Source organism: Crocodylus porosus, unplaced genomic scaffold, assembly GCF_001723895.1.
Source record: "Crocodylus porosus isolate Cpor-Errol unplaced genomic scaffold, CroPor_comp1, whole genome shotgun sequence".
Taxonomy (NCBI): Eukaryota; Metazoa; Chordata; order Crocodylia; family Crocodylidae; genus Crocodylus; species Crocodylus porosus.
In genome coordinates, this window is record NW_017728946.1 from 259,410 (window position 1) to 270,236 (window position 10,827).

The 10,827-nt window shown below is 50.5% G+C and overlaps 2 protein-coding genes across 2 annotated transcripts in view; both read right to left on the minus strand.

The window, feature by feature from the left end:
• The window catches only part of EIF6 (eukaryotic translation initiation factor 6), an 18,057-nt gene extending 17,856 nt beyond the window's left edge, over positions 1-201 (minus strand). Inside the window, exon 1 of the mRNA XM_019550709.1 lies at positions 43-201. Within this exon, the coding sequence (XP_019406254.1) occupies positions 43-149 (107 nt within the window). The 5' untranslated portion in view covers positions 150-201. The remainder of the gene's footprint in view (positions 1-42) is intronic.
• Positions 1-10,827, minus strand: part of FAM83C (family with sequence similarity 83 member C) — a 99,479-nt gene that overhangs the window by 38,344 nt on the left and 50,308 nt on the right. The gene's annotated exons all lie outside the window — the stretch shown is intronic.

Genomic DNA, 10,827 nt, shown 5'->3' on the forward strand with positions numbered 1-10,827 from the left:
CGCTGCCCCGGCCCGAGCGCGCAGGGCAGGCGCGGCACGGACCTGTAGAAGCTCTCGGCGCCGCCCACGGCCGTCAGGCAGTAGGCGTTGGTGAGCTTGGCGAAGCAGCCGATCTCCTGGTTGTTCTCGAAGCTCACGCGCACCGCCATGGCCCAAGCTGACACGCACACACCGCCTCCCGCTGCTGCTGCTGCTGCTGCTGCTGCCACTTCCGCTTCCGGGGCGGCTAGGGCGGCTCTGCGCTCTCGTCTCTATGGTGCTCGCGGGCGCTACAGGGCGGGGTCTTCCAGCAGGCCGGCCCCGTCTCTTCCCCTTCGGGGCCCTGGCTGTAGCCTTGTCGGGAGAGACCGAGTGTTGGGGTCGCTCCCGGGGGCCGAGGCTGTGATAGCTGCACCTTGGAGTCCGGGTCGCTCGGAGAGCGGGGCTGGTTGTCGCGGCCCCGGGGCGGCGCTGCGGCCTGGCCTTACGTCGTGGCTCCTTGTCACCTGCGGCTCCCTTAGGGCGCCCCGAGCCGAGCTGCGAAGGCCCCTCTCGCCCCCCCGGGGCCTTGAGTCCCCGCTGCTGCCTGGGGCTGCTCCTGCCGCCGCCCCGCCCCGCCCCGCGGCCGTGTATGTTACTGCAGCCAAGTGGTGTTTGGGCTTCAGTGTCCGAGTGGAGGAAGAGCATGGTGCGGGAGAACCGGCCCAGCCCGTCTGCAGCCCCTGTGCACAGGACCGAACCGCCCAGGGCCAGCCTCGAGGAGTGGCCTTGCAGCGGGGGCTGCCTGCTGGGGAGCCTGGGTTGTGACTGCACTAGGAGTCCGCCAGCTCCCGGTTTGTCAGGCCTGGCCAGTGCCTCTGCGCAGCAATCCCGTGGTTTCATTCAACTGCTCTAGCTTTCAACCAGGCTGAGACCATTATTACAGAGCAGGAGCTGCCAGGACCAGCCGTCCCCTGGGGAGGCAGCAGGAACCTGTAAAGATGGTTTGTCTGTTGTAACCGTGGGCAGTATGTGCCTACTAGGACAGGAAAAGGCATTCACAGTAGTAGAATCTTTCAAAGTACAATGGTGGATTTAGTCCTACCCAGACCTACTTAGAGCCACGTATAAGCCAACTGCTGGGGTTTCAGAACTACTGGAACTTACATTGCACTGGATGGTCATTAAAATGGATTTCCTTATAGTCAAAGTCTCCCTGCATCCTGGCGCCCGTGCACCTGTTTACTTGTCTTCTCTGACAGTCATGGTGACACCAAGCTACTGGGCAGCAGTCAGTGCGCCTCTCAAGATCTCCTTGGAGGAGTGGGCGTAATCCAGGTGTCTCTGTTCCCTCCAAGAGATGCAATCCTTTGAGCTCTCCAAGAAAGAAAGAAACAAGCAAAGAGACTGGAGATCTTGAATGCCTCAATTTTCCTGGGCCTAAGGAAGGGCATGTGCCTGAAAGTTTTCAGAAAAAGATAATTTTCTTGTGATTTCTTAGTTGGTCTAATAAAAGGTATAATTTCTGAACTCTGAGTTCTAGAGTTTTACATTTCTTCCATATCTTACAGGCATGCACCACTGTTGAGGTTAGTTCTTAACAGAAGCAAAATGCTGCAGGACAAGGAGCTGCTTAGACTTATTTCCTAGTCCCTGCTATAATGGTATATTTCTATAAAGTTGTCATTGTTCTGTAACCAGGAAACCTTCACACCACTCATAAGAGCAGTGGTGCCTGTGAACCAAAAAGATTAAGGGGCTACAATCCATCACTAATGGCGTACAATTGTTTCCTTCTGTGATGCTTACTCAGCAGCAGACTCGGTCAGCTTCTACACAGCTGACTTCTGGGGGTGGGGGCATGTCAAGGGCTGGAACAAGGGTGCCATGGGCAGTCTCAGGTGGTCTCCCAACCAGAAATAGGGATGTGGCAGTAATGAGCTGTCATGGACAGGAAGGTGCACCCAGGTTCCCAGCCTCCTCCATCTCTGCCTACCCCATGTGCCACCCCTCTCCCGCCCCAAACACCAAGGCAGATAGACCAGGCTGCATGATCGGCAATGGGAAATGTTTTAATATCCCTCAAGCAGGTAAGAATCTCTCCTCCCCTTTCCACTCTGTGCTTGGCTCATGTTCCTTCCCTCCCTTCCCTATCCCCTGTCACTCCTGCCACTATCCCCAGATGCCCCAGGGAGGCTCTCAGAGCCACTCCTACCCAGTTGCACCCAGAACCGGGCTCAGCCAGGGACAGCAGCAATAGCAAGTTCCTTTCCCCAGTGCCTGTTCCTGGGCTGTCAGAGAACACTGAGGGGGAACTGCAGAGAGCTGGGAGGCCCATTTGCTGCTGCTGCTGTCTCTGGCTGAGCCCAGCTCTGGGCCCAACTGGGCTGGAGCAGGTAGGAGCAGCTCTGGAGTTCCCTCTGACCCCGAGATAGATGGAGACACCAGAAGGGTGATGGGAGGGTGGAGGGAAAGGGAGGAGAGGGAATGTGATTGAGCACAGAGGGGAAGGGGAAATTCTTACTTCAGGAACTGAAAGTGTTCAGTGGTTGCTCCCACAGCATGCCACACTGAAGGGGGGGGTACATTTGTTGCACCCTTGACCCCAGATCCACTCCTGGAGAGTGCTCTACACCAGTGCTTCTCAAACTATCTGATGTGGCAATTTTTTTTCCAGTGGGCCAGGGACCGGTGCCCGGTTCAGCCAGTGGCAGCAACTGCGTGTAACAGCACTACACAAATGCGTGACCAGCTGTTTCTTTCTCTTTCCTCACTTAGCACGATGTGACATCACCTGGAGTGTTGGAACCTACGAACTGTGATGCTATGACATATCAATGTTATGCTTCTGAAAATATATTTCTTTCTTTCCTGGCAACTTGCTGCGGACCGGCGACCATTGGCTCGCGAACCGGCAGCAGTCCGCGGACCACCACTTTGAGAAGCACTGCTGTACATCATTTATCCCTAATTCAGGTATTGGTCCAAGGCAACTCTTGCCAGTTAGGGCAGGACCCTGATAGTATTAACTTTAGTCCGAATGGGGCACAGAATCAAGGAGTTGTAACTTGTTGGTTCTCAGCTGCTTTTGTTCCTGTGGGGGTGTTGGGGAGAGGAACCATACCATTTTAAGTGCCGCCCTCAGCTCTCTCAGAGCCAGTCATGCTTTCCTTCTCTGCGGGAGGCCCCACAGCCTGACAGGCAGCAGATATTGGAGCACCCAGGCTTACTGTCCTACCCTTTTACTGTGATGCAGCTGGCAGCCAGCTGAGTACAGAAACAAACCTGTTCCTGGGACTGGAGAGATGGTAGAAGCAGCAAGCCATATCTGTTCTTTCCACCCTGTAGTTACTGGCTTCATTTAAAAAATAATAGGACATGGCTCAAGTGTTCTTTTTCAATTCCTAATCCAAGGCACACTATCTTAATACAATGAACCACAAGAATCATCATGTGGAAAGTTGTAAGTTGTGACTCTTCTATAGGGTATACAGCTGCAGCTGTTTTGGAACCAGTATGTGCTGGAAACTCTTTCAGAACCTAGCTCCTCCCTTACACAGCATTGTAGCACTGAATTATTTCCACTAGAAACTAGATGCACGTAACAGCAGGAAATAAGATGGCAGAACACAAAGATGATGCATATATGCTCACGTATTTACTCCTTTAGTTCCCCATCTCTCTAATACATGCATTCACACATGACTGGATGCTGATATTTTCAGTTGTTTTATTTTTTTATGTAGTGTGCAATGACTTTCCACATTGTTTTCAGCAAGTTGATAAGGAATTCCTATTTAACACTTCTCTAGATATAACAAGAAGCTTAGTTAGTCACCAAACAGAATCAGTTAAAGAACTATACAGAGTAGCTTCAAATGATTTTTTTTAAATAAAGTTTGGGGAACGATAGTCCTTTTTATAAGGAGTAAAAGAAGTCTATATTTTTTTATCTTGTCACTCACAAAGTGATCTTGTGACCAACATTCTAATATTAGTTGCTGGCCCTTTTCGTACACTTTCAGTAAAATCTGACCTCTCTAAATATAAGAAATTAAGAACTGGCATCAGGCTTCCTTTTATATCAGATATAATTAAGGATGTGGCAACTGTGTTTTGAATTTGATTTCAAAGTGCCATGAGAAAAAACAACCAGAGAAAAGTATGTGTTTGTCAACACATAAATGAGATCAGCCAACATTGCAAGGGCCACAAAAAACAGTTTAAAACCCAAATCGACTACCTATTTTCTTTGATTTTAATTTGTTATATTTGGTGATCAGATCTAGCTTACTGTGTCCAAGAGTCATTCTTTTCTCATCCTTGATGATTTTGCTGTCATTTTGTATTGACACGTCATCTAGTCTATCAAAGTCTGGAACTGTAGCCATCTTTTCTCTTTTTAACTGGTTGTACTGGATAATTAGATCAAGTTTACTGTGACCAAGAGTCTGTCTTTTCTCATCCTTATGCATGTTGATGCTGTTTTCTACTGAGAGAGCATTGGAAACAGCATTGGGCCCTTTCTCCTTAGCAATTGCTCTGTCTGTAACAAAATTATCAGGGAGTAGTCTTGAATTCAGTCTGTGACTTATAACAGAGTGATGGCATAACTGGTCAATGTTAGTTTTACCGAGTGTCTCATTCTGTGGATGACTGTATTCATAAGAACTTAATATGAGGGGAGAGTCCAATTGCAAGGGTGCCCTACCTGTCATGAGATGAGTCTTATTATATAGCACAGATGTGAAGTCAGCTGAAATGCTGTGACTAGTGTCCGATGGTTTCCAGTCCAATTTAGGGCTACCAGGTATCATAGCTTCTTTTCTTTTTTCACTAATGAAACCAGGAACCAGACTTTGCTTTTCCTGACATTCATTGTATGTGAATCTCTGCAGAAAAGGAGACAACTTTATGGTTGCGATGCTTGCATTTGAGAGGCTGCTTGAGGGGCTGGAATTTTCATTTTCATTCATTTGAGCAGGTTTTAAGAGAGATTGGACATTCCAGGAGGTACTGTGAGAAGGAGTGTGGATTCCAGTGTCAGGGACAGAGAAGCAAGTCACAGGCATGGATTCTGCGTACAAACATCGGAACTCTCTGTCAAAATCTGCAACAATTTGGCCTTGGAAATGTGTCACCAGGCTGGTGTGAACTTGGCTGCAAAGCCAGGTGAACCTGCAACAGAAATTTCAGCATGACAAAGTCAGTAGAGGAAGGTATTTAGTACCAGTTTAAGGTTTCAATGATTTATGTTCTATTGTATGTCATATTTACAGTATGTTAAATTCAATGATATTATGTTGAGCATAATGAAATTTATGCAAAATAATCATATTAGTCATTGAACTGTGGTACAAAATTCAGTATTTCCTTTGGATTCATTCTTTTAGTAAATTGTATGTGAACATAAACAAATAATCCTGAAATGGAAAGTCTCTTCCAGATACCAGCCACAAATGCTCTTTACATAGTAAGACCAAATCCATTTAACTGCAAGGGAGAAACAGCCACATACACAAATGGTGTATTTGACCCACTTTATTGTGCTTTCAGCAGAATGGAAGGAACACAATCATCCCATTTTTCTAACATGTTCTAACATTGTAATCCACATTTGTCTAAGGTGAAGCTGTATTAAAATGTGATGCTTAATTAAAATCAAATTTAATTCTTGAGGAAAAATGAACCAAATGTTAAGACCTAGCTAATATAAAGGAACACAATTTAGGCATTTAAAAGAATGTTAAAATGATCTAATCAGTTCCCTACCCATAGATCTAGATTATCAACCTACTTCACTATCATCATTGTCATCAGCAATCCTTCACAGTTGAGGATGATCATTTCCACAGATCAAGTAAAGGGCTGTAAATAAATCCAATGATGTCTAAGAAGGCCAATCCTAGAGCTGCAGACTCTCTGGGAAATGCTACAGGGGTGGCTAAAGGGAAGGTCAAACGACAAATTTCTCAGTCTTGTTTCCTTTCCTTCCATTTTTATCATTTTTCTGCCTCCAGAGTAAGATGGTTTTCTTCAAAGTGAGATGTACCTTCTCTGACAAGGTATCACCATGTAATCCTGTGCAAGGCTAGTTTTTCCAGTTTGTGGCGTCAGTTCCACTCTTGTTAATGTTCACCTTGAGGGTGTCCTTGAAGCATTTCCTCTAGCCCCCACGTCCTTTGTCCTTGGCTGAGCTGGGAGTATAACAATTGTTTTGGTATACATACATCAGGCATGTGTAGATAAAACGGGGGCCCTAAATTGAAGCGTTTTAAAGGTTTTAAGGTTTTAAAAAACACTGCTTCAATTTAGGGGTGATTAAACACCCGTGTTGTGCATACACCCCGGTGACTTACCTACCTGTCCAGCAGGGAGGGGAGGGTGAGCTGCTGGCAAGCAGATTGATCCCTGGGCTGGGTGGGGCTGGTGCTTCCCACTGTGGTGCCCCCCCCGATGGGACCCACCCACAGGTACCTGGGTCAGGCATTTCCAGGGGGCACCACAGCTGTGGAGGGAAGCACTGGGCCCCCGTACAGCTCAGGCAAGCAGGCAGGCTCTGGGAGGAAAATCAGGCTCACCACTTTTCTTGGGCAGAATGGTTTCCTGGGCTGCTGTCAGGCTGCCTGCAGAGCGATGGAGCTGCACAGAGCCCAGTGCTTCACTCTGCAGCTGCACCCCAAGTCATTTAAGACACATAAGCAGGCAGGCTCTGGGAGGAAGATCAGGCTCACCACTTTTCTTGGGCAGAACTGGTTTCCTGGGCTGCTGTCAGGCTGCCTGCAGAGTGATGGAGCTGCACAGAGCCCAGTGCTTCACTCTGCAGCTGCACCCCAAGTCATTTAAGACACATTATGCCGCTGAATTTCCTACAGTGGCTGGAATTAATGCACAATACACCACCAAGGTGTGCAAACACCGATACCATTAAAGTGGTGCAGAAACATTTAGCCTGCTTTAAAGTATTGTGCACACACACCTCTTGTTTCCTCTACACATGGCCACAGTGACCTGTCCACCACAGCTGAAGTTGAATAATCAGTTATTCCATACTGGTGGTAAAATACCAGTGTCTTAATGTATGCATGTGAGAATCCTCCCACTACATGCCAAGGATCTCCCAGAGGTAGCGTTGGTGATGGTGTTTCATATTTTTCAGGGGGTCCCTGTAGGTAACCCAAGCTTCATACCATAAAGAAGAGTTGGGATTACCATAACATTATACAGTAGTTTTGTTCAAGTCCTGCTGTCATGATCATTGAACACACGATGATTCAATCTTCCAAAGGCAGAGCTGAAGCATTGGATCCTATATGGGATTTCCTTGTAGATGTTGGCCTTCTTCGAGAGAGAGCTGCAGAAGAATGCAAAGTGTTCAATATTCTCCAGCTCCTGTCTGTCAATGAGGATCTGTGCTGGGGAAGTTGATTAGCTTGGAGTAGACTGGTGAAGCACCTTGGTTTTTTCAATGTTAAGGGTCATTCCCAGCCATTGCTATGCTTGAAAGAAGCAGTTAAGAGCCATTTGTAGGTCCTCCTCTGTATGTACAGTGCCAGCACAATCATCAGCATACTGAAGTATTGGGTCAGAGTAGGGGCAGACTGAAGTGCTCTGAATCAGAATACAAGGGGGTCAGGGGGGAAAAGGGACTTAATGGTGGGGGTCTACTACAGGCCACCCAACCAGGGGGAAGAGCTGGACCAGGAATTCTCAGGTCAGCTCGCAGAGGTAGTTAAGTCAAGGGATGTGGTTGTGAGGGGGCCAGGGCCCTGAGGGGCCCGGCCCGAGTGGGGAACCCCGGAGTTCCGCCCCGCTTCCGGGTCCGGACCCGGAAGCCCGGCCGGGAACTTAAGGTTTCCCGGAACTTGAACCACGCCGACGCGGGACCGGCGCGGGAAGATAAAAAGGAACCGCCTACCCGAGCAGAGGAGGACGGAGGCTCCAGCGGGAGCCTGCCCCGGGAGCTGCGGAGCCTGGAGCTGCGGAGCTGGGAGCTGTGAGGCCGGGAGCTGCGGAGCCGGGAGCTGCGAGGCCGAGAGTGGCGGAGACAGGTACAGCCGCGCCAGGTGCCACGCGGCGGGAGCCGGCAGCGGCGAGGCTGGGAGCCGGGGAGCCGGCGGCGGCGAAGCCGGGAGCCGGAGGTCCAGAGGCAGCTGGGCCGGGCGCGGTAAAGCCAGGAGCGGCGCAGCACCAGCCTGCAAGGCGGGAGGCGGCGGAGCCAGGGGGCGCAGCAGGCCCCGAAGGGACGAAGGTACCAAAGGGATCGGTGGCCATTGCACCGGAGAAAGCCGGGAAGGGAGGCTCGGTCGGAGGGACCCTCCTCCGGCGGCTGCGGGCCGCTTGGCCGCGGGGAAGACCCGCGGGCAGGAAGGCAGAGCTTGTAGCCCCCCCGCCGGGTCTGGAGAGTGAGGCACAAGAGGTAGAGACACCTCAGGACTAGTGGAGCGATCAGCATCAGGGAGACTAGGTGCTGATAGGACTCCTGGCGAGGGCCCAGCAGTGTGGGGTACCCGCCCACTGCGGAGCTAGCACGAAGACAAGGGAGCCCTAACGGAGGCTCCCCACCCCGGAGGACCGGGCGAGGGTGTAGGGGAGGAGGAGCCCTCAGGACCCCTGGACCTTGGAGGTACTGTACCCCATGTGGACCGCCAGCTTCCCGGCACGGGTGAACCCCATATTTCCATCAAGTCGTGGCAGGCGAGAGCGGCGAAGCGGGATGGTCCAACCCGTACCACCTCCTCTCCAGGGGACATCCGGGGATCGGGGTCTCACGGTAAGTGATGCCCCCCCATCCCCTTACAGTGGTCACCATGGGTGACCTAAACTATCCAGACATCTGCTTGGCCAGGTCTGACCGCTCACATAGGTTCCTAGGTGAGTTACAGGACCTCCATCTAACCCAGGAGGTACAGAGTCCCACCATGGCAAATACTTTGTTGGACCTGGTCCTGGCCATGGGTGACGACAGGTTCTCGACCACCTGGGCGATAGCGATCATCGCCTACAGGAATTCACCATCCAGCACAGGGTGTCAAATGCCTACAGCAAGGCAGCAGCCTTGGACTTCAGGAGGGCGGATTTCAATGAGGTAAGAAGACTAGGTCCTGGACGGAAGGGGAGTTGGGAGTCCAGGAAGAGTGGTTGTTCCTTAAGGAGATGATCTTCCAAGCCCAACGGGTGACAATCCCAATGCAGATCAAAGGGGCAGGAGTGCTCAAAAGCCCCCACCAAAAGCTCACCAAAAGCATCCAGGAATGTCTCAAAGCTAAAAGGGAGGTGTACACCCAATGGAAGGAAGGGGTCATCACCAAGGAGGATTATACCTCCATTGTTCGAGATTGTAGGGGGGCTGTTAGGAAGGCTAAGGCAGAGATGGAACTGAGACTAACAACCCAGATTAAAGATAACAAGTCCTTTTTTAAATACCTAAAGGGTAAAAAGAAAGTACCAGGTAACGTGGGGCCTCTGCAGGACTCACTAGGAAATCTGGTGGTCGCATCAGACAACAAAACTAACTTCTTTAACACTTCCTTTGCTTCCATTTTTCTGAGCAGGGACCAAGTCATCCCCACAGTGGGATTCCCGACAGACCCAGGGGAGGTGCAGGACCTAGTCAGGGAACTTCTGGTAGGACTAAATGTGTTCAAATCAGCAGGCCCTGACGATCTCCACCCCAGAGTGCAGAGGGAATTAGCAGAGGTCATTGCGGGACTCCTGGTACAGTTTTAGGAGCACTCGTGGTGCTCTGGTGAGGTGCCAGAAGACTGGAAAAGGGCCAATGTGGTCCCCATTTTCAAAAAAGGGAGGAAAGAGGACCCAGGAAACTATAGGCCTGTTAGTCTTACCTCGGTCCTGGGGAAGCTCTTTGAGAAAATTATCCAGAAGCACACCTGCAAGGGACCAGCAGAGGAGATCATGCTTGGGGGCAACCAGCATGGGTTCATTAGAGGCAGGTCCTGTCAGACCAACCTAGTGGCCTTCTATGACCAGGTCACAAAAGCCTTGGACGCAGGGGAGATCATGCTTAGGGGCAACCAGCATGGGTTCATTAGAGGCAGGTCCTGTCAGACCAACCTAGTGGCCTTCTATGACCAGGTCACAAAAGCCTTGGACGCAGGTGTCGCGGTGGATGTAGTCTTTCTGGACTTTAGGAAGGCCTTCACTGACACTGTCTCTCACTCCATTCTCATTAAAAAATTAGGCAACTGTGGTGTCGATGCCTAAATGGTCAGATGGGTCGCAAATTGACTGGAGGGCCGCACCCAGAAAGTGGTGGTAGATGGGTCATTTTCATCTTGGAGGGATGTGGGCATTCGGGTTCCCCAGGGCTCAGTCCTCGAGCCTGCACTGTTCAACATCTTCATCAGTGACTTGGACAAATGGGTGAAAAGCACCTTGTTCAATTCACAGATGACACTAAGATGTGGGGAGAAGTGGGCATGCTAGAGGAGAGGGACAGGCTGCAATTAGATCTAGACAGGTTACAAGGGTGGGTGCTTGAGAACAAGATGGGTTTCAACACTGACAAGTGCAAGGTACTGCACCTGGGGAGGAAGAACCAGCAGCATACCTACAGGTTGGGGAACTCCCTTCTCATCAGCACAGAGGCAGAAAAGGATCTTGGAGTCACTATTGATTCCAAGATGAACATGGGCTGCCAATGTGAGGACACGGTCAGGAAGGCTAGCCACACCTTGTCATGCATCCACAGGTGCATCTTAAGCAGGTCCAAGGAGGTGATCCTCCCCCTCTATGAGACACTGGTCAGGCCGCAGTTGGAGTATTGTGTCTAGTTCTGGGCACCGCACTTCAGGAGGGATGTGGACAACATGTAGAGGGTCCAGAGGAGAGCCATTCACATGATCGGGG